A 24,289-nucleotide genomic window follows, 5' to 3' on the forward strand; every position below is an offset into this window, starting at 1 on the left:
ACTGATTGAATCTGGTACAATGGTCTGAAAATCAGACTATTACTTACTGGCTCTATAGCTATTAAGTCAATTTGAAAACTAGTAGTCGTTATTTTCCCACTTGTAGACATTTTCAAGCCCCCTTTTTTCTAGGGAAGTTCTAAATTACCGGTATTATTCTCTTTCAAATGCAGTTGGAATTTAACCTTTCCATTTTTTTGGCCTGCAAATGGGACATGGTACCTTTAATGTACAATAGCAGAGCTGAATAAATACACAGATCACCTGATATGCAGAAATAATTGGAAAGCTATCAATGAAAATGATGAAATTCTTAGCTCGTGCAGTGCCACAATTTGCAGTACACACATTGGTATATTCATACCAGAGAAATCATATCATATTTTAAACTTTGTCATCATTTTCTAAACAGAACATGTTATGTTGTCCCCTAAACAAATTTCTAAAATCTGAATTATAATACATTTGGCCAGTATTCTATACTGATGAAAATATACAGTAATGTTTGAGATCAAACAGGAATTTATTTTGGATGCACAGTATTTTAAAAGATTTGCATGTAACCTTTTGTAAAACATAAACACTCAACCAGTTTGAAAAAAGCATGCAGATTAATTATAAATGAAAAAGTCAGTTATCAAAACAGAAAAAGAAAAAACAATTATGAAAGTGATATAAATTTCTAATCACACTGGGTACACAATGCAAACCAATTACAATGCAAACCAAAGATGTAAGAAAATAACACGCCTCCCCTTTTCATAGCAATTGTAAATGATGGGTAAAAACATAGACGGCAATCACACTGTAGACTTTACATCATGAAGTCTGTACACTCCGGGTAAAGGCTTGTTGGAAAATCGATGATTTAAAGACCATTGATCTATGTCTTGACCCAAAGCAGAACATCAACTATAAAGATGAATAACATGGTTTTTGCCATATCTAACCAAGGTAACATAACATTCTGCTATCTTAAACTTCTCAATATGGCTTTCATACGTTGATGATTGTGCCCTATACAATGTGTCCCATAACAAAATTGGACTAGCATGCTTCCAAAAAATGTGGGGCAAATTTCACTGTCACCTGGTGATGGGGAATATTTTAAGAAGAACAAAATTGTCCTTCCACTGGTACCTGTGAATATTTACCCCACATTATTAGTAGTATGCTTGCCTGTTTTTATTGGGACACCCTGTATATCTTGCGTTGGAGTCTATGAAAAAAATGAGTCATGCATGTACATAGAGTTCCAACAATATTCCACGGGTTAAAATTCTGCTATCTAGATTATTTCACAACCATCAAAACTTTGTCATTCTAATGTACCGTACCTGTATACTAACTAGGGAAAAACGAGAGGTGCGTAATGGACCATCCATACATAGATACACTTCATTTGGTGGTGGTGGTTATTTTACCCCACTGCTAAGAAAGCATAAATGCTTGTTAGTAAGCAACCAGACGGTCGACGGCTTTAGGTCCTCTCCGAGACCACCGAGACCACTGCTCTACCGAGTGAGCTATCGCGCCTCCACCATATCATCAGAAGAGTGAGAACTTTTAAAGATTATCAAGGCCATATTGATATAATGCTACATTACAGATTGAATGGTACAAAATAAATAAAAGGAGAACAATAGTTGGCAAACATACTCATACAGTCGCAAACATGGTGCCAAAGTACATTACTATCACAATGTTTGCACGAGTGCATGAGCGATTGTTTGGAACAATATATAGAATACTCTATAGGAAAATGGACTAGCACAATATCATTCAGGTACATGTACGTTAAATATTGCTAGTTTCCACATTGTAAATATGGAATAGTTAAACATCAATTCATCATTATTTGTTATCATACTTCAACACGAAGATAGTATCTCCCTTCAAAACTAAAAACAACACAATTCATGCAGAGTGTTGCCTGTTATTGATATATAACATGATATAAATCAAAATTTCCAAACAAAAAGTTAACTTTCATAGGGGCATTATATTTAAACAAAGGCATCTCATATGAAATCACACTTCTTTATATCAATATTAGACTGAGAACAAAATCTGCAATAGAATTAAAGTGTTTTTTTTTTACAAAAGCATAAAGTTTACCCTTGCTGCATTTTTTTGAGAAACCTAGCAAATCCTTTGGCAAAACCTTTTTCTACCCAATCCACAAAGTATTTGATATAATATATTACAAGTATTTGTTTAGTAACACAAAGCCCATCACACACTTCACGGAATGACTATGATTTGAGAAGGACATTCAAACATGTAAAATCTTAATGATCAAGGAGCTGGATAGTCATATGAATATAAATGTTAAGGTATTCCAAACTTTCTCAGGAGAAGAAAAGCTAAATCAGCTCCTAATAATCGATACACCATTATACCAGTAATGTGATTATCTACGATTTGAAATTGATTTGAAATTGATTCAGCATTTCTTGTGATCAGAAAGCTTAAATGCACTAAAGGGCTGGATTTTAGTATTCTTATGATGTAGAACCTAAATCAGGAAGATGATTTAGGTTTAGATTTCAATACTAAATGAAATTGTCAACTCATTGAAATCAGATAGTAAGATAGTATAGTGTGTGATGGGCTTGAAGCAATTTGCCTCAAATATATATGCATTTGAGCTACTTTATAATAAACAAGATAAGTCCATTTCAAACACAATACAGTATGTATTGTGTTGAACAAGATACATACTTTGTATCTATGATAGCGAAAGACTGACATGCAAAAAATATCTGTCAGTATCTGTGTGAGTAGCATTCACAAATTTGTGCTTCCCCATAAAAAAAAACATTGGAAATATTATAGAATCTACGACAACCATCATCAATCATAATACTTTAGATTTGATCCAAAGTACTTTGACTGACGTATATAAAAAGGAGGTATACATACTGGTAAATCTCCTACTAGTTTGAGTATATTAGTATGGATCTTCAAATATCATACTGTGTTGGTAAATGGCACCAAATTACACCTAACAAAATGCAATGTTTTACTGCATATATTTGCATATTTTCATAATGAAACTACAGCATTTATGCAGTATACATTGTGTAAAACACTTTAGCCTGCAATAATGGCTCAATAATCCTTGCAAATACATGCACATGACAATGATTATCGTGAACATCCCTATCATCAACATTGCAATGACTAAAATCACTGATAGAAACTTGTTGCTGTATATTGTCACTTAACCTAATACTGGACGCCTCTTAATACCAGACACCCCGTAAATGGCTGTATATCTTCATATTTAAACTAATAAGCATCGAAAGGTCAACACATTTAAATTAGTTGACTCACATGCACTTGTTTATACCCAGCACAACAAGCGTACAGCAGCACGCGTTTCGACTAATGTTAATGCGCCCACAAAGCAAATTGCAGTTGTTTACACAAATAATTTTTGTTACCGGTATACAAGAACTACTGTAACGTATTTCATTCTAACAGTGTGAATGCAATGGGAATATACAAGGGATTCTGCTCTCAAAATTTGGTGTCCAGAAACTTCTTACCAGTATTTATGATAAAAACATGGATTTTGTACCAAGATGTAAAGTGCACTTTTGGGTCAAACTTCAGATCGGCGTAATGTTTTAACTATGCAAACACCATAGGTGAGATCACAATTGTGCAGTTTTTACAGGGAAAAACAGGAGATCTCAAATATGTACTGGAGAAATTTACACTGAAAAAACAGCATTTTTGATGTTTGTATAATTATGACCTTGTCGATCATCTAGAATTGTAATTAATATAAAAAATAATTTACATTTATCTCAGTGTTCGATTGAAGTTCATTGACAAATAAGTGTCCGGTATTAAGAGCATACTGTTCAGCTTATACAAAATTGAATGGTTCCAATGTTTTGACAATCCTCGCGATATGCTGCAGTTTCACCGCTTCACAGTTAGTGTACTGCATTCATGGGTATTTTATTTGTATGTCACTAACGTTTCAAGACATTTCATTGAAGGTTTTTCTGTCTAGTAGTACGAAGAAATAGCTTTAAGTGTCTGATAATAGTTTAATGCATCATACATGTAGCTTTCCCACTCTGAAAATCAACTTCTTTGATGTCCCATTTCATTGCATTATCTGTAAATTGTTAAATAGATCTTGTGTGAGCAACTTTTTATATATTCACACAGCGAAATACAAATCCAATAGAAACCTTCAAATTCAAATAAAAACATGATTTGATCATGATCAACCCTCTTATTTCAGAAGAAACACTAGTTATTTCAATGTCATTGATTACACCATGCATCTTTTACATGTTTGCAAGACTCAGACAACAACAAATCTTCAGTTAACTACTGGTAAGCAAAATGTAGCTGCACAAAAAGACACGTCTCCTGAATGCAAAATGCATAATTTTATCAGACAGAGATTCATTGTAGAACCACATCGTTCGGATATGGAGCTGGTAAATGTACCATCTATTTAATCACCAGACAGCAGTATTATCCAGTATGCGTTGTGGACGCGTCTTTTGATGCTACTTCATTTCACTGAGCTACCTTAACATGGAGGACAAAGGTATGGGAATGTGGGACTTCAGTTATCAATGGGTACAGTTGCATGTTATGCAGATACTACCAGGAAGCATTATAAAAGAGACAAGCTACAAATGACTTTCATATGTACCAGCAACAAAAATATATACATAGACAACCTTAAGAGGGGGATGATTCAAGTTCATAGCAGCCAAGTATTAGCAAACCAAATAATCTGTAAATGCCTGAAGTGCTGGGTATTTCGAAGCCTGAAGATGGCTTGGATTCAGAAAAATTCAGGTGAATTTCTGAGATGCATTAAAAAGTTGATGTTAAAGTACAATAGCATTTATCAATCTAGAGGCATGATTATGATATAATACAGGATAACACTATATAAATGTTATCTAAAATGTCACTTATTCTTTAATTTTGCTAATACACTTCATTTAACTCAAAATAAAAGATTCCCCCCCCCTTTTTTGCAAGATATTCTGCAGAATTTATGTAATACTTTTGATCTCATAACAAGTACCATTTTAATATGCATAGACACAGCGCTTCCTTTCATATTGCTTGTCAATGCACTGGAAATTACACTATAACAATCTTATACACAATATTACTGAAATATACAGTACATCAATGTACCATCATATTGTATAAAGAGGTGGTTGGGTGCCATATGCTTTCACCTAAATTGGCATCCTGATTCATCACCAACCCCTAGGATTTCTTTGTGTTGATTAGAAGAGGATCACGTGTAGAATATCAACTCTGGTATTTGGCCATCGTCGACCGATGTTCCATTGTTGTTGCCAGCGACGTAGGCAAACTGGAACATTACTTTGCCGTTAGAAGCAGATTCATGAACAACCTTCCGAAGGCCCTTGGTGCCATAGTGGGAATCAGGACCCTGAAACAGAAACAGCACCAAAAAGGAATATGATTGCCTCTCATTTTTTAATAGACAACAAATTACTGACATTAATTGAATTCAAGTTTGCTCAATTATATGCTTATATTTTTCTGAATACTCTGTGAATTCCTATTTATCCTTTCATTAATCACTTTTGTATGTGCACTTTCTAATCATATTACTTATTATTATATTAGTTATTATTGTTATAACTTTTTATCAACCTTTAATATGCAATTCTATATTAAGCACATACCGGTTTGGACTTTGTATAAGTATTATGCTCTATATAAGAAACTTATTAATGTTGAATGATAGCTACATTTATATTATATTGCGCAGACATACATCCATCCTAGGGTCTGTTATGGGTGCCTACAGGGTATAATTATTACACTGGCTTTAAGTCCAGCTGCCCAAAGGTGTTGAAGGGTATTGTTAAAGGAATAATTCCCTACCAAATACCTAATTACTACACCTGGGTGGAGAGTGGCAAATGTAGATAAATGTTCTGCAAAAGGACAAAATCCTGAGGCTGGTTCTCTAATTAATCATGAACGATTGGATCAACAGTACTGCGATTTCTCTTAGACTAAAACACCTCTACACATGACTATGCTTTCAATATGGCTGGGGAAATACTACTCCAGTTTGTAGGTCATGTAATGTGAGGAGGATGCAGAGAAAATAGGATATGAAGTTTTAAAAATGAATTTTAAAAATGGATAAATTAAAATAGTTAACAAAAAGAAGGAATTTTAAAAGAAAACTTGAGGAAGACAGCATATAAAATATCGTCGCTTTTTTCACGAAGTGACGGTAGTGAAAAAAAATTGCATTCACTTTGCGTTACGATTTTCCTCACTACCATCACTTCGTGAAAACAAGGACGATATATGGATATATTAATCAAGCTGGCTGGTAACATGAGTACCAGAACATACAAAAATGGAAATCAAAGTATTTGAAAACCCTTGAGCTTTTATGTCTGACACAAAAGGGTACCTACCTAGCAAGCAAGCAAGCAAATAATGGTTAGGCCTAAAGCTTATTGATAACTCATGACCTTTGGTCTATGTATACTTGTACCATGCAATGAAATGGTTCAACATCATGCATCTACATGTATGAATAAATATACTTTTACAACAATAGAAGATTCAAACAAAGGAAGAGTACCGTAAACACTGTTTCTAAGTGCCTATCTGTTTCTATCATGTCCTAAAAACATGTAAATCTCCCTGCATATTGTGTGTTAACCTTTACTGATTTTGAAGAACATTGAAATTGTAAAATTGAAAAAATCTGTGAAGGAAATATTGAAAGCCATTCACATTATATTTGATAATCCACTTTTCCCCCTTTTTTCCCCCTCCAATTCAGCACATCATAAAGCTGAGACGATCAGAACAAACATGATACTAAAAATACTTCATTCAACGACTCACCTTTAGAGTTGCACTAGCAACATAGTTTTCACATGGTTGGATTTCAATTGGGTCTTTGAACATGACACGGAATGTAGAATCAGTACCATCACAGCTGAAACTCGTATCATTCTGCCCCATCATCTCCTCTGTATCAGCATGAATTATCTGAAGAAATACAACATAGATATTACATTTTTTAAGCGTCACCTGTGCCTGTACAAACTCTATCATTGTATCCCTCAGGTCACTACCCCATACAAGTGATTGGGACGTGCAGTTGGACCACTACACCTGGGATTCCCCCAACTCTGAAGTAGGTTCTTAACATGCATACATGAGTAGGTGGTGACTCTCCTACACATTGACAGTCCTATCCAAGGGATGGAGGGGTTTCCATTGTAACCTACACTGTAGTCTGAGGAGCAGAGGAGAGGCACATTAAAGTGGAATCCAACCTTGATAGCAAACTACTCTAGAAGAAAGCAGAACAATCAGAGAAGCATACTGATGAAAGTTAAATGAAATCAGACCAAAAAATGAGAACATTATGAATTTTTGAAAGTTGCAATCACTATAGGTATGGGCTCTTAAAATTGGCTGAATCAGTTAAGTCTCTCAGATTTTGTGGCGGACAACTTTCCCATTTGTTCCAACACAAAATGACTAAAATTTCATTTTCTTTCCCCCAAAATGTATGATTCAGGATGGTCTTTTCTTTTTGGGGACTTGTAATTATATACTATCCTAATATATTTTGAGTAGAGCTTCAAGGGTGAAGGCACTTCGAGGAAAAACAGAAATTAGGGATATTTGTTAACGCTAGTTACAACAGAAGAGTTATCTGTCACTATGTCACAATCCACTGATAAAATTGCCAATTTAAGATTTGCATAGCTGTAGTGATCTCGTGTTTCAAACATTCATAACTTTCTTATTATTTGTCTGATGTATTTCAAACTTTCGCCATTCTGTTTCTCTGATATTTCTGCTTTCATTTAAATGAACTTATTACAAAGGTTGGATTGCCCTGTAGTGCACTATTATATGCAGGTTTCAGTCATCTCAAGCCTGGTATAACAAAACTGTTGTATCTATAATGGTTTCAGGTTGCCACTAAATCTATAAAGCAATTTCCAAGCAAATAAAAAAAGCACAAATTTTGAGAAAACTTTAAATATTTATTGCACTGTATACATTAAGAATGGTGGAAAATGAACAAAGATAGTTGTGTACATATTTACGTTAATAAATTTTCACTATAATTTCATCTCATCATGATAAGGTTCTATACAGAATTAGTCAGGTTGAAAATCTTTGTTCAAAATGGGAGGTTCTTTTGTTTGCAACCAAATTCTAAGGAATGCTCTTCACCAATCTTTCTTTTTTTTCCTGACCAGTACTCAATTTCTGTACACACTTTGTTGACTTCTTGGTCATCCTACCTCCCAATGCTTACACAGAATCTCCTTGAAAAATAATTATGGGGCCCTCATATAAACATGGTCAAAGGAAGAAATCATGTCACGATTTCAAAGTTGGTTTCTTTATACATACTCACACCCTCAACAACACCAGCAATCATCCAGCTAGTGAATCCTTTCTTTGCTTGTCTAGGATGTACACACTTACCTGTATATTAACGGTGTAGTCTGCAGGGCCATGGATGGAGCCATACAGCCCAAACCCAACAACAAATATTCTCCGGTTCACTTGGAATCTATGCAGCAAAGAAACAAAACGAGTGAGATTATTATTATTATTTGATTATTAGAACTATTGTCACAATGATCAAATAACTAGTTTGCATAGCAAGAATTAGAAGTCCCTGCTGGCAGCTTGTAAAGAAGACAAAATATGAGTATCATAGTACAAAACCAACGGCAAATGAAAAGTACAGTAAATAACGTAATTAATTCTGCACCTCACATGAGCTATTACTCCATAATGATAAACAGGGTGATAAAAAGGGTACATGTATAGAAACCTAGAATTGTAAACATTTTCTCAATTCTATTTTTAGAGCTTACAAAAACTTATCAAGTTTTCCCACTTTATAAGATGTTGTTCTTAAAAATGAATTTTATAGGAATAGATATTACAAAATGTACCAAAGTGTACAGCATTACAGCTTTTTTTCTCCCCCCAACAAATTTAAGTATGTAAAAATTGGAATAACATTTCAAGACTTCATTGTATGCTCCTCTTCTCATATGTTCTGACATCATTTCTCCACAGAAAACTACCTACCTTATCCGATCACTAGTGCCACTATAGCCCCACCTACTCTCAACTTGCAAAAAGCGCGTCAAGGTCTGTTCTTTGCCTGTTAGACAGCATCTAGGATTAGAAGGGAACTCTGTAGCTGGCTTAGGGTTCACTGTGAAGTGAAGAAAAAGATTCACCACTTCCCTGTCAGTCAAAATCCCAGACTGGGCAGCTTTGTTGGCAAACTCTTCTACTGTCATGAGGGGAAAGCGGATCAGTTTAAGTGCACGTCCAAGAACCCTTCTTTTGTTCTCTGGTGTTGGTCTAGCCTGCTGCCTCACTGCTTCGTGTTCGGCCCAGCGAATGACAGCATTGAAGAGCATGCTCTCCTTGATACCAAGTGTGTCTCGTTCTAGCACAACGATAAGTGTGTCAAGGTCGATGTCCGTGAAACCTTCTGCACTCAGCGCCTCTACAGTGTTTTTGTCAATTGTTTCCAAACAGAGATTGGCAAGTTGTGGTTCATCAAACAGTCTGGCTTGTGTAAGCAGCATGAAAGCATTATCTGCACTAAGGTTCTTCTTGAGGAATTCCACACAAGCGGATTCAAGCGCAGGTACAGCATATTTCTTAGCTGTATAAAGTGTTGTCATGACGCTCTCTGGTCCGATCTGTACTTCATCAGAGTACAGGAAGCGCAGCAAAGCAAGAAAGGCTGCAGGCTCCACATCAGGTAGTTCTACCTCACTTGATGTCGTAGCCATGCCACCGTTAAACATGGCATCAAAGACAGCACTTCCCACCGACAAGACGAACTTGTGAGCAGGTATCCGCTGCATGTTGTCTCCTTTCCCAACGATGAAGTGCACATCACTCAAGGTTTCATTGTTAAACATAAACGCCATACGTTCTTTGACACTTGTCTTGGTAGATTGCCAATTGTAAACTACAGGTTCACTACGACTCCTCATCACTGTGGAGACAGGAACAGGAGCAGGAGGTGGTGGTAGTGTTGGCTCTCGTTCTAGCTGTAAGTTCCTCTGTGCTGCAGCACCAGCCATAGTGCATACTTCTCACTTGTGAAGTGACCAAACGATCAACAGCAAGACACATGTAGCCTGTTTGAAGAAGAAGAAACAAATGAAAGCAAGGTTGACAAGGATTTCAAAGTTACATGTTATCCTGAAGCATCACTGACTGGCCGTGTTCACACAGGACCAATTTGCAAAACCTGAAAGTTTTAAACAATTATCCTCTAACAACGACAAGGGTTAACGTGGGACAAAAATAAAAAAAGTGTTCAAAGAATCAAAATACAAGATGGGTAAGCAGTCATTGTAATTATGAAAGCTTGTGAATCTTCTAAATCAAATGCATCCAAACGGCGCATTACTTACAATAACGACCCCATTGCTTGTACAATGTACATGTATCACATTAACCACTCATGGTTTATAACTTCAAGTAGACTCCAAACGGCGCATAACTAATAATAAGGACTCCATTGCTTGTAGTGTAGTTACATGTATCACATTAACCACTCATGGTTTATAACTTCAAGTAGACTCCAAACGGCGCATAACTAATAATAAGGACTCCATTGCTTGTAGTGTAGTTACATGTATCACATTAACCACTCATGGTTTATAACTTCAAGTAGACTCCAAACGGCGCATAACTAATAATAAGGACTCCATTGCTTGAAGTTATTATTATTATTATTATTATTATTTATTCGGCATTTCAAAATACAAGAACAATACAGAGTAATATGCAAATTACAGCAATTACAGGAACATATATATATACATGATAAAGAAATGACCTGAATCAGAGATGATGGGGCTGCCTGCGTTTGGAAAAGGTTAACTAAATTACCATGACCCACAGGTCTTCCTTCCCACACCCCTTCAACTCCATCCTGGTCAGGATAAGAAAATCCAAAGAAAACATATTATATAAATTAACAGTGTATAACTGGAAACTGGCAACACACTTGGTGTAATAAATGTAACATGAATGTCTCAAGCAATATAACATTCAAACTGATCATTTAAACATGTAGTGTAGTTACATGTATCACATTAACTACTCATGGTTTATAACTTCAAGTAGACTCCAAACGGCGCATAACTAATAATATGGACTCCATTGCTTGTAGTGTAGTTACATGTATCACATTAACTACGCATGGTTTATAACTTCAAGTAGACTCCAAACGGCGCATAACTAATAATAATAAGGACTCCATTGCTTGTAGTGTAGTTACATGTATCACATTAACCACTCATGGTTTATAACTTCAAGTAGACTTAAAGTTCTGAACCCACAAGTGTGTCCACAGTTAGGATTCCACATGGTCCTATAAATACAAGATGAATTCAAAGTTTAAAACCACAAACAGGGTTTAACCCACAGATTACAGAATCTTGTGTGTATCTTCACATGTACTGTAGCTACTGATAGCAGAGATGCCACTGAGAGTCCTAAAAATTAAAGAAAATTTATAGCGGAGTAAGAGTAGCGGACAATGGCCTGGGGTCGAGGGGCAAAGGCCTGCCAGGGTTGGGGGCAGTGCCCCCTAAAGGCAAAGCCCCAGGGGGTTTTGTGTTTCCAGATTTTTTAATTTTCTGTTCTAGTAGTTGATCAGCATTTTTGTAATGTTAATCACACCTTTACTAATTTAGTAATTATCATCTAGAAATATGCGGAAGGTATAACTACAGTTTGTATAAGCAAATTGCTATCACTCCAATAGCAAAATGTAAAATGACCAATTTCAAAGTGCTTTGTTTGAGAAGAAAGAAGTCAATGTCATGACAGGCTGACAGCCCCATTGTCAAAGCCTTTTGTCTCAAATTGACGAGAGGCTGCAGCATGAAGCAGCTACTTATAGATCCAATGCTGTTTTTTACTTAGCTGATCTACATTGTGCATCCGCACATGCACCCTAGACCTACAGTGTATCTGCAAGAACCTTAAGTTAAAGTAGGGTGTCTGATCGCGCACTCAGTTTTGTGTGCTAAAATCCATCCCATAGAGATTGCACACATCTCTATGCAGTCCATGTGCATTGCGTGCTCATGCTAAATTGGTCAATGTTTTTATTACCAAAATGAGATTAAAACCAATATTACTCGTGATCCTGAAGGTGATACTCAATGAGTGAGGTGTCATATGAAAGAGCAGGTTTTTCTTCATATTCCCCATAGGGGGCCACCCCCAAAATTCTAAAAATGTCTTGCTCAAAACAGCGATTTAAACATCGTTTCCATGGTAACTCTGAGATTCACCAATTAACAAACTGCTGCCCCCCCCCCCCCCCCCCCCGAGGGATAAGTTGGGCCAGCTGTAATGAATATATCCATGCACTTATTTTTTCTCTAGTCCCAAGGGATCATTTGGCCCAATAGTTTGAAAATACCCTTGCTCCACGCTTTGCATATCGTGCTGTGCATTAGCTGTGCAGCTTTTGAGCAGAAATTATAACTCTGCGTGAACCACTTTTCTGTCCATTCTGACCAAAATGCTATGAATATTGCACAGTTTTTGAGGGGCTGTATCTTTTGATAGAAACATCGGTGAGTCTTGAAATTTGAAAGGTATTGATCTGTTTACGACGAAATATCCAACGAAAATGGTGAAAAAAGATCCCAAAATGAAAAATCGTTCAGACACCCTAGTTAAAGATTGAAGGAAGCAGACTGCACTGAAGAAAGAAAAAATAAAAAATAAAGAAGAAACCATGAGCAAATGCCGAAGCCAGCGTGCAATCACCAGTACATCTAGATTACTACAAGTAGACCCTACTACAATGTTCGTCGCATGTGGGAAGGGGTGAACTTGAACGCATTTTAGGTTTTGTTTACCCGCCTTTTCATGCATATGCATGCAGGGATATAGACCGAAAGCTTCAGTCTCTGATATCGATGGTTGTTCCGCTGAGATTGCATCTGGCTCTAGATCTATACATAATTATGGGGAATGTTAACAAATGTCAGTTTTGTTAAAGAAATGACCCATATCAGATGGTTATTTCTGTCTAGATCAAGCACTGTTCTGTAGCAGCGGTATGGCCTTGGGTAGGTTATAATTACCATATTCCATATTATTACCTAGCCCTAGAATCCAATAATATAATATGAATGCGGCATTATGATACATATTAGTCTAGACTAACTTACATGTACACCGGCAAAAAAGTAAAAAACACAGATTATCAATCAATTAAAAAGTTAGATCGATGACGATCAGACATCATCAACAATTCATCAATCATTCCTGAGCTGAAGATCCAACTTGACTTAATTCTTAAAATAAATGAGTCAGATACATTACAAGAAATAGAGGAAAGTCATACCACAATCAATGAGGTCAAACATCACATTAATATATTCATCTGCGTCATGTTTTATCCTGTAGACCTATAAACTGTTCCAATGCCATGTTTCCTTCTTCACAGCTCCAGCATTATCTCGCAGATTTAGAAATGTCGTCAACTAGAGGTCAGGTCAAATTTTACCGCCCAATTATCATCAAAACAAGCCAAAATTCTATTCAACGCGCAAGACCAAAGGAAAATGACGTTTTCAGTTAGTCTAGTTTCCAGTAGTTAAAGAAAAAAAAATGTTTCCCGGCGTCAATAAATGCCAATGACCAATTATTAGAGAAAGCAGCTGAGTCTCGATCACCTCCCTGGAGAAGAAATATCATGGTTGAGAATATGAGATGGTGTTATCCTTCCTCTCAGAGCTTCTCCGGCGGGGAAACAGGGTGTATGCGTGTATGTGTGTGTGTGTTTGTGGGAGGGAGGGGGCAGTGCATTCCACCAGTGAAATAACCTCCAGATTTGTTTTAAAAAAAATAAAAATAAGTTAATAACGTGCAATTCAAACTTATAAATTATGTTTATGTACTTTAAGTTTACTTTGTTGCCAAGTTATATACTGCAAATGGGTTTTTGCTTAATTATGCTTAATATGTATAAGCAATTTATATAAATATCGAAAACGTTTATTTATTATATTCAATCGTATGTTTTTGCTTGTATTACACATTTGGAGAAATAAAACAAAATTGAAAAAAAGGGGGGGGGGAGTGTGTGTGTGTGTGGGGGGGGAGGGGGGCTCTTCATTTACGTATATAGCTAGGCTACACGGCAGCACCTGCCATAAAGGTGCCCCCTATAAAAGAAAAATGAGAGGTGAAACGTTAAATGGGGAGATGATGTAAACATATATGCTGCGACCCCGTGCTGCGACTTCCCTCAATTAATGATGCTGTTAATATTCAATACAGCTTTTAAGGAGAGTTCCTTATAGGCGACCCCCTGAAACTCGTATACCCTTTGGATCCATGCCCCCAAAACGACCCTCCTGTATAATAAGTGCCCTCATTTCTAACGAAGTCAGAAACGTCTCTCCCGCTTCAATATGTTTTCTCTTGGGCCGGTTTTTTTTCGCTTGGTGTGCTCTTACATCTTACCCTTCATCATGTCCGATGTTATGGCAAATTATAAAAAAATATTTTAAAAGACAGAAATATTATTATGCTTTTGACAGAAGGTGCTCTACAAATGGCTTTTTGAAAAGCAGTTATGGAAGAAAGTTTGTTTGTTTGATTATAATTCATTTCTCGTTCAATGTTGTTAAACAAAGTAATTTAATATTACAGAAAGATATATAAATACATTTTCAGAAATTCACAATTTACATTTAAGCACATGAAGGAAATACTCATACGGAAACTTAATGTGTTTGTATACAATTAACAGATAGAGAGAGAAGGAAAAGAAGGGAAAGGGAAAGAAGAGAGAAACGGGAAAAAGAAGAGGAAGAAAAAGAAAGGGGGAGCCAATAACAAATGATAAACAAAAAGCAACAAGCAAACAAACGAACAAATACATAAATAAATAAATCAAAACATAAAGTGAAATCGGTGAGATGACCTTCGCTTATCACCTTATTAATCAATCATGATATCCCTTCTATCTTTTACTCTCTACACCGATTTCAATCTTATTCCCTCTTTCTCATTTTCCTCTCTTCCTTCCTTCCTTTCTTTCCTTTTCTTTTTCATTTCTCCTTATATTTTCCTATTGTTTTTGTTGTCTTCTACTATTTCTCCCTGTCTCTGTCTCTGTCTCTCTGTCTCTCTGTCTCTCTCTGTCTCTCTCTCTCTCTCTATCTCCAGTCTCCAGTCCTTTTGAATCTCTTACGGGGAGAGGGGGATGGGCTGTTTCAGCCTCCTAACTTCCTATTAACGTCATTTGTTGATTAGGTACCTTTTTCCATTTTCGGAATTGCAAACCCTATTTCATTTTCGGAATTCTGATACGTTTTTCATTTTGGGAAATATGAACCCTAATTCATTTTCGGTATTATAACCTTCGGATAAACGAACCTTCAGAATAACGAACCTTCGGAATAATGCAAAAAAATGTTTGGAACAGTATGAACCCTTTTTCATTTTCGGAATTATAACCTTCGGATAAACGAATATTTGGATAAACGAACCTTCAGAATAACAAACCTTCGGAATAATGCAAAAAAATGTTTGGAACAGTATGAACCCTTTTTCATTTTCGGAATTATAACCTTCGGATAAACGATCCTTGGATAAATGAACCTTCGGAATAATGCAAAAAAAAAATGTTCGGAACAGCTAGTATGAACCCTTTTTCATTTTCGGAATTATAAACCCCTAGACATGGGAAATTTGTGTTCCGGAACTATACGAAAATACGAACATGTGGAAAAACGCATGCCCCCCCCCCTCCCATTTGAAACATCCAATGTTTTAATCAGGGGCGACGGAGCGTTGTTAAAAGTGTGGATGCACCAACAAAAAGGTACTTTCTGGGGGAATGAGGGGGCTCATATACAAAGGGTAACCTCACGGCGAAAAAAAAAGAGTTGAGACATTGGTCCCATATACATTGTATTTATACATTACCAGGGATAATCTTCAACTTTGTCTCTTTATGTGGTCCAAGATACTGCTCCAGCACAATACTTTCAGGCATGTGTGTGTGTGTGTGTGTGTGTGTGTGCGCGTGTGTGTGTGGTTGTCTGCAGGATCTCGAGCGAACAGAATTTTTAGGATTTGTGTATAATACGTCGCATTCTGACCATCTGACCACAACTAATTACATCTTATTATTTACTGATGAAAAATGTTAGGATTTAATTTAAGCAAAATGAATGAAAAAACGAATAAGACCTTCATTATTACTCAATGAAAAAATAAAATTGCAAGCGATTGTAGCGAGTGAGCTTTTGGGAAATTCGAGATTGTTTTTTCTAATACAATTTAGGGTTGGATTTGCCTTTAACAGTCCATTTTATACATATTGAATATTTGAAAGAGGACTTGCCTGATGTTAATTCAACAACCATATATATATATATACATGTAAGTTAAAGTTTACCTCTCTTGTTCAAACCCATTTCTATATCTCGTTATTGTAATTGTATATCAGTAAGTTGATGCTGCTGCTGCATGCATACACTATACAATGCATTTTGCAGATTACTGTTTTTGTTTTTGAACATTTTTTTAATTAAAAGACCCGCATATAATGGTCTTATTTGAACAGTTTTACATCTTAGTTTCCTTAATCTTGAAAATGGGACCCAGGCCTTAATGTCAAGATTCTTAAAAACAGAAAAGAAACACGATTGAACCCCACTTTAGGATTTCCTTTTAACTGAGACTATGCACGCGCCACTAGGTAGCGTACTAAGGTGCCAAGGTACCGGTATTGCGGCCTCATGAATAAACATGAGTATATGACGTCACGAACTCGCTACTAACTCGCCACGCCTACTCTACCCCTTACCATTTAGCGGGTATCTCTGTTAACGTTGTCGCCTCTATAATCTATTTTTGTTGTACGTACGGCCGTACCTACACCCCGACTATATATATATATATACCTACCTATATACCTACATATACTTACCTACCTACCTACCTACCTACCTATATAATGTCTCATTTTGAAGAACTTCAGTCATTAATTGTTCTCGCTCATATATTAGTAACTCCATATATATAATATATCCTAGCTTGATAGCACCCCTCCATTAATTATATTGAGCAATAAAAATATTAACTCCATCACTATCCATCATTTAAACTTGCTCGAACTTCATCCAACCTAGCACCTCCTCTATACAGCCTAGCACCCCCTCCATATTAAGCCTTAGAAATATTAACTCCATCTATCTCCATCATTTAAACTTGTTCGAACTTCATCCAACCTAGCACCCCCTCTATACAGCCTAGCACCCCCTCCATATTAAGCCTTAGAAATATTAACTCCATCTATCTCCATCATCTAAACTTGTTCGAACTTCATCCAGCTAGCTAGCCTAGCACCCCCTCTATACAGCCTTGCACCCCCTCCAATGAGCCTATCCATCTATCTCCATCATTTAAACTTGAACTACATCCATGCTAGCACCTTCTCTATACAGCCTAGAGCGACCATTAAGCTTGCATGTTTTCAGACCTAGCTATTACGATAATGTGTATCTGTCCAACCTAGCTTGCACCAACAATATCCTTGCCCCTATATTGCAACAACTCCATATGTAGCTATTGGTATACGGGTAATTTAACAGAACCAATTTCATATATCTTTCATCAATTATATCTAGCTAGGTGAAGGATTTGAAATGTGATTTTAAAGATATTCTTTCATAATCAGTAATGCAGGATCATACATGCACTTTTCTTTTCCCTCTCAAGACTTACATTACCATACACCTCACTGGTTATCAGTTGAGAAACGGGTCATCCCGGTAACAAAGTAATTTGCGTTCTAAAAAGTCAGAAAATCAGTAACTGAATAAGTGAAATTAGAGACATATCTGAAAATTATTAACTAATTATGAATTTCTAAATATTACAAATTTGCAAAGTGATGACACTGCCTGGCTTCCACATTTTCTACATACCTATTCCAAATATACATATTCATGTTCAGCATGGATAATTTTGAATGGTTTTGAAAGACCTTGAATGGATCATACCGGTAACTGTTTTTATTTTGTTGTCGAGTTTTCTCGAACTGATGTGTTTCATTTTTCCATTTTCATAGCAAATAAGTTATTTTTAACTGGAGTATGTATTCATTAAGATATACTCATAATACTTTCAAAGCTTTGAATAATACCTCGCACAAAAGTACACAGATTTTGCAAACGAACACACTCCAGCACACACCCTACGTTAATTAAGTCCAACATGTTATTTCACATATGGCAACAGAACATTCTCATCATCCATGACCCTGTACTCTGGCACTCTTGGTCAACCGAAATTACAAAAATATAATGTTCAAGACTGCTCATAATCACTTTCCAGTTTTCAAATATGTAATTTATTGTAACGAACCTGTGACTGCCAACTACATGTATGTTTTCTTTCCCTTCAAATTTTGTTGAATCTTACTTTGTCATACAGTTAACTCTGCTCAGTCAAGTAATCGTAAGTCAAAGGTTTTTAAAGTCCTGCTCTTCATTTTCCATTGCTTTTTTTTTACCCAAGTCAGATTTTGTCTAGGTGAAATCTATATTTTTTCTATAGTCCCAACGGATTCGACTATGACAGAGTGAAGTGTACATGTCACTAATTTGTTTAAAGTGAATGGAGAACAATTATTATTATCATTATTATTGATCTAGCAATTATGCAATTGATAGAAAGATCTTCACTTCACACCACCTTCTACACCATCCAGCCACGCACAATAAATATAAAGTATAATATAAGGATTAAATCAATTTCAAATAATTGGATTATAAGTATTGTTTTATTTAAAAAACAATGTACAGAAAAAAAAAACATGACTGCATAATTGTCTAATTTTAAAGATACAGTACATGTATTAGGTGACTGATTTGCATGAATAAAATTCAATAAAAGGAGTACACAAAAAATCAAATAGTAACATTTTTGTGGTGTTCGGAGTTGAACTAGCTACAAGCATATTTGAAGGTATATTGTCCCCCTTTTATTAGTTAGTGTAATTTTAAAACCATTCATATTCCTCAAAAACCTGCAGATTTCATTGATTATTATCCTGCACCCAATTCTCACAATACATCTGAAGTGATTGCACCTGTTTTACGTGCATCATAATATGTGTTTCTATGATAAAGACATCATTTTATTCTTTTTGTGTGTGCCTTGCCTTTACTTTTGTTATGTATGTGTATAAGGTTCTTGCAAGCACTGCATCACTAATCAGCATGCCTGCAAAATGCATAAAATTGTTATGCTTTTGGTTCCAAAAATATGCTGAGAAAAACCCTATTTTTTAAAGTTATTTCATAAATATTTCTTGCAATTCTTTTACTATTCAGAAAAATATCTTACATAAATATTTGAGGTTATATTTCATATTAATTTCAGAGTCCTTTTTTTTGGTTGCATTATTGGAGTGTTCCAAAACTGGGCAAAAATATAAAACAGGGGAAACGCTCTCGGCGGTGTCACCTGCATTACACAATTCAATATGATTAAAAATTGAGGTTAGGACATTATTTATAGGCAGGGTGGCCCGTTAGCAGGCCCCCCAAATTGAAATCCTCTGAATACAATCGGCATTTGAAGTGAATATTGACTTAGAATCACCAAAGGAATTATTTACTCTAATTTTTACCAAGATTGATATCTTTAATGAAATAGGAACAAAAACCAAAAATTGATTTATTAAGTCTCATATTAAGTTGTGAAAACATAATCCAAGTCTACTGACCTAAAATATCCTTGACTTTGTGACCTGGAATTTGTGTCATATGATTTGTGATACTTGATAACCCTTGGGTACAAGTTTCATGGAATTTAAACAAACACTTTTGAAATCATGATAACATTAAACAGGTCAACGCAAAGCGTAGCATCCCCTCGCAGGGTACAAATGGCCTATATACATCAGAACATTGGACTATATATTAATAGGCAAGAAACCACAATTTCACATATATAATTAGGTGTTTTGCATATTTAATGAGCTATGATTGGTGATACTTATTAACCCTTATGTTCAAGTTTCATGGAATAGGAATGTATACAAAATTATGATAAAAATTCAAAATCTTAACCTTTGGTCAAGTTTTGATGTTGATGCTACAACATACTTGAGTCAAAGTTTGTTCACCTGAAATGACCTTTGACTTTGCAACCTTAAATTCTACTCACATGATTGGGGATACTTTACAACCCCTATGTTCAAGTTTCATGGAAGAAGATTATACACTTTTAAAATTATGTTAAAAATTCAAAAACCTAACCCCGGGTTAAGTTTTTGATCATGATGCCACAACAGTCTAATTGTTTAAATCTGAAATGACCTTTCACCTTCACTTTGTGACCTGAAATTGTACTCACATCATTGGAGATTCTAGATAACTCTTTAATCAATGTTTCAGTGAATAAGAACTTACACTAAGTCACTAACGGAAAAGCGGCGCCTATTTCCAAGTATCAAGTATTTTGTCTAAATATATGTTTTGATAAATATTCGTACTAGTATTTTGAAGTTGCAAAAGAACTTTGCCACTAATTCTTAAAATATCTTCCTTATTATGTGTGGGGGGGGGCCTATCAAAGATTCACTTTTGTTTGTTTAGGCATGTTCCATTTTGTCAAATTTGGAATAATAATTTGCCCATGACATCTGGGCGAAAAACGTATGTAAATGTATTGAAATCAATTTCCTAGTAATCATGGCACAATCAGCATAAATACGATCTAACAATATTATCAAATAATAATAATAATAGCATACGGTACTTATATAGCGCATATCACAATATGTCTCTATGCGCTGTAGGAAAGGGTAAGAAGGAAAGGTGGATAGATTAACATAAGAGAAATTTAAGATATGCTCAACATACTAGGCTGTATAGAGGAGGTGCTAGGTTGGATGAAGTTAGTGTAATTAAGTTTAAATGATGGAGATATAGTTATTTTTCCAAGGCTCAATGGAGGGGGTGCTAGGCTGTATAGAGGAGGTGCTAGGTTGGATGAAGTTCGAACAAGTTTAAATGATGGAGATAGATGGAGTTAATATTTCTAAGGCTTAATATGGAGGGGGTGCTAGGCTGTATAGAGGGGGTGCTAGGTTGGATGAAGTTCGAGCAAGTTTAAATGATGGAGATAGATGGAGTTAATATTTCTAAGGCTTAATATGGAGGGGGTGCTAGGTTGGATGAAGTTCGAGCAAGTTTAAATGATGGAGATAGATGGAGTTAATATTTCTAAGGCTTAATATGGAGGGGGTGCTAGGCTGTATAGAGGGGGTGCTAGGTTGGATGAAGTTCGAACAAGTTTAAATGATGGAGATAGATGGAGTTAATATTTCTAAGGCTTAATATGGAGGGGGTGCTAGGCTGTATAGAGGGGGTGCTAGGTTGGATGAAGTTCGAGCAAGTTTAAATGATGGAGATAGATGGAGTTAATATTTCTAAGGCTTAATATGGAGGGGGTGCTAAGCTGTATAGAGGAGGTGCTAGGTTGGATGAAGTTCGAACAAGTTCAAATGATGGAGATAGATGGAGTTAATATTTCTAAGGCCTATTATGGAGGGGGTGCTAGGCTGTATAGAGAGGGTGCTAGGCTGGATGAAGTTAGTGCAATTAAGTTTAAATGATGGAGATATAGTTATTTTTCCAAGGCTCAATGGAGGGGGTGCTAAGCTGTATAGAGGAGGTGCTAGGTTGGATGAAGTTCGAACAAGTTTAAATGATGGAGATGGATGGAGTTAATATTTCTAAGGCTTAATATGGAGGAGGTGCTAGGCTGTATAGAGGAGGTGCTAGGTTGGATGAAGTTCGAGCAAGTTTAAATGATGGATAGTGATGGAGTTAATATTTCTATTGCTCAATGTAATTAATGGAGGGGGTGCTATCAAGCTAGGATATATTATATATATGGAGTTACTACTATATGAGCGAGAACAATTAATGACTGAAGTTCTTCAAAATGAGACATATATATAGGAAGGTAGGTAGGTAGGTAGGTAAGTATATGTAGGTATATAGGTAGGTATATATATATATAGTCGGGGTGTAGGTACGGCCGTACGTACAACGAAAATAGATTATAGAGGCGACAACGTTAACATAGATACCCGCTATTGGTAAGGGGTAGAGTAGGCGTGGCGAGTTCGTAGCGAGTTCGTGACGTCATATACTCATGTTTATTCATGAGGCCGCAATACCGGTATCTTGGCACCTTAGTACGCTACCGCGCCACTAGGCTTATAGTTGGCCTAATATTGGCTTGAAAAACGCAAGGCGACGTTAACATATACTTTGTTTATGATTGACCGGATCGGAGAATGAATGAAGGACAGAGAGAAGATAAGCACACAGTGCACAGGAAGAGTGAATTGCTGCGCTAACAAAGGTGAAGATCATAACAGAGGAAGTTCTGAGCATTTAGTATGAGAATAAATTAACGCTATGGTACTTCTTTTATGATACACAAAACTTAGTAAACGAGGGAAGATGTCTAAAAGGCAGATGCTCATGCTCGCAGACGTTCAGTCAGTGGAAAACACTTGCAAAACTGACCCGGCTTGTCCATTTGTCGGTGAGTATTTAGAATTGGATCTAGACTATGTGACTGTATTGTGAATGTGAGTGTGATTGTGTCAATGATGCTGCTCTGTGCATGCACATATGACGCACACCAGCTGCTTATCATAGGGTCGACTATGCATGACTACGACATTCTTGTGGGAGGAAGAATGAAGTTGAACCATCTTAGTAATATAGTAGTGAAGTGTAATTTGATTTGCTGTGTTGGTACTTGCCAAACTTGTGAAATAAGAAAACAAACACAAAATCAGCTAGACAAAAAAAATTATGTCAGCTCGTAGGATAGGAGTTTTAAACGTTTTTAAATTTTTAAGGCGCTAGTGTAGGCCTAGTTCCGTATCCATTTTTTCAGCAGTTTCATATCCATTCTTAGCAAAGGAAATTTAGCCAATTTTTTTACTAATTTTAATTTATAGGTCTAGATCTAGACATAGATCTAGACCTATATCACATTTTCCACCTGAATTTGGATCACATCTAACATCGGGAAACCTCCGTTTAAGGCTTCGATGTCGATGTTGTCGCTCAGTACCGTCTCTACGCTATAAGTAAGTAAGTAACTCAAACTGAAGCTATCAGTCCAAAATTATGCAAACTTCTCGTATGGTTTATGGTATCGTGCATGCGAGAAATGTGCATAATTTTGGACTGATAGCTTCAGTTTGAGGTGCAGAGCTATAGCGTAGAGATGGTACTGAGCAACGACGTCGACATCGAAGCCCTAAACGGAGGTTTCCCGATGTCGGATACTCGGATGTGATCCAAATTCAGGTGGAAAATGCAATAGGCCCTAGACCTCTATATGATTATGATTCAAATTAGTAAAAAATTGGGCTAAAATTCCTTTGCTAAGCCTAAGAATGGATTATTAAACTGCTAAAAAAATGGATACGGAACTACACTAGCGCCATTTTTAATTTGATGCTGTTCGCCGAGACAGGATTTCATGCAAGTCAGATGTAGTCTCAGCGGAACATGAAATGAAAATTGATTTTTGCCGTCTATTAATGCGTCCATGGATGCATGGCTATGGATTGAAATACAGGCAATTAATTTGAAAAAATACACTAGCTACTCTGCAAAGTGAATACTGAATGAATGGTTTCCCATTGCAAAATGCCCCCCACCCGCTAAATAAAAACGAAAACAAAATTTCTTGTATTGTCTTATTATTACACTTTCTTTCTATCTCTCATTGTCTAACCCTAACCCTATAGTTTCCCATGTTTTATATATTATATTATTATTAGGTATATCACCCTGAAACATATCTAGACTATATATTTTTTTCTTCTCAATTTTAGTGGGGGGGGGGGGGGTACATATGGAACTCTTGCCAGATCTGAGGTCACTAGCTCATTGTGTAACTTTTACTGGTTACAATATGTAGATGAATGAAGTGTTACTCATTTTGTTAGTCGTTGGGTCTGAAGATTCAGTAACCAGAGAGTGGTCGCTATATGGGGGATTGTTGATATTATGAATTAAAAAATTTGCAAGATTAATTGTTTACAACAATACTACCGGTATAGTAAAGATTAAGAATAACAAATTATAAGGTATGGTTTTATACTTTTTCC

The 24,289-nt window shown here is 36.1% G+C and overlaps 2 protein-coding genes across 3 annotated transcripts in view; one reads left to right on the forward strand and one right to left on the reverse strand.

Moving 5' to 3' along the window:
* Positions 1–504: 504 nt before the first annotated feature.
* LOC578095 (BTB/POZ domain-containing protein 2) lies at positions 505–13,606 on the reverse strand. Its single transcript, XM_778282.4, has 5 exons — positions 13,454–13,606; positions 9,136–10,211; positions 8,518–8,605; positions 6,907–7,053; positions 505–5,455 (listed from the first exon to the last, which is right to left on the reverse strand). Exons 2-5 carry the CDS (start codon positions 10,152–10,154, stop codon positions 5,297–5,299), a joined length of 1,413 nt encoding a protein of 470 aa, XP_783375.1. The 5' UTR covers positions 10,155–10,211; positions 13,454–13,606; the 3' UTR covers positions 505–5,296.
* Positions 13,607–22,447: 8,841 nt separating this feature from the next.
* Positions 22,448–24,289, forward strand: part of LOC578024 (protein mono-ADP-ribosyltransferase PARP6) — a 33,854-nt gene continuing 32,012 nt past the window's right edge. For both annotated transcript variants that reach the window (XM_030976552.1, XM_030976553.1), the window contains exon 1: positions 22,448–22,701. In XM_030976552.1, the coding sequence (XP_030832412.1) occupies positions 22,617–22,701 (85 nt within the window). In that variant the 5' untranslated portion in view covers positions 22,448–22,616. The remainder of the gene's footprint in view (positions 22,702–24,289) is intronic.

The sequence above is a fragment of the Strongylocentrotus purpuratus genome, unplaced genomic scaffold, assembly GCF_000002235.5.
Source record: "Strongylocentrotus purpuratus isolate Spur 01 unplaced genomic scaffold, Spur_5.0 spur5_scaffold_9, whole genome shotgun sequence".
NCBI classification, from domain to species: domain Eukaryota; kingdom Metazoa; phylum Echinodermata; class Echinoidea; order Camarodonta; family Strongylocentrotidae; genus Strongylocentrotus; species Strongylocentrotus purpuratus.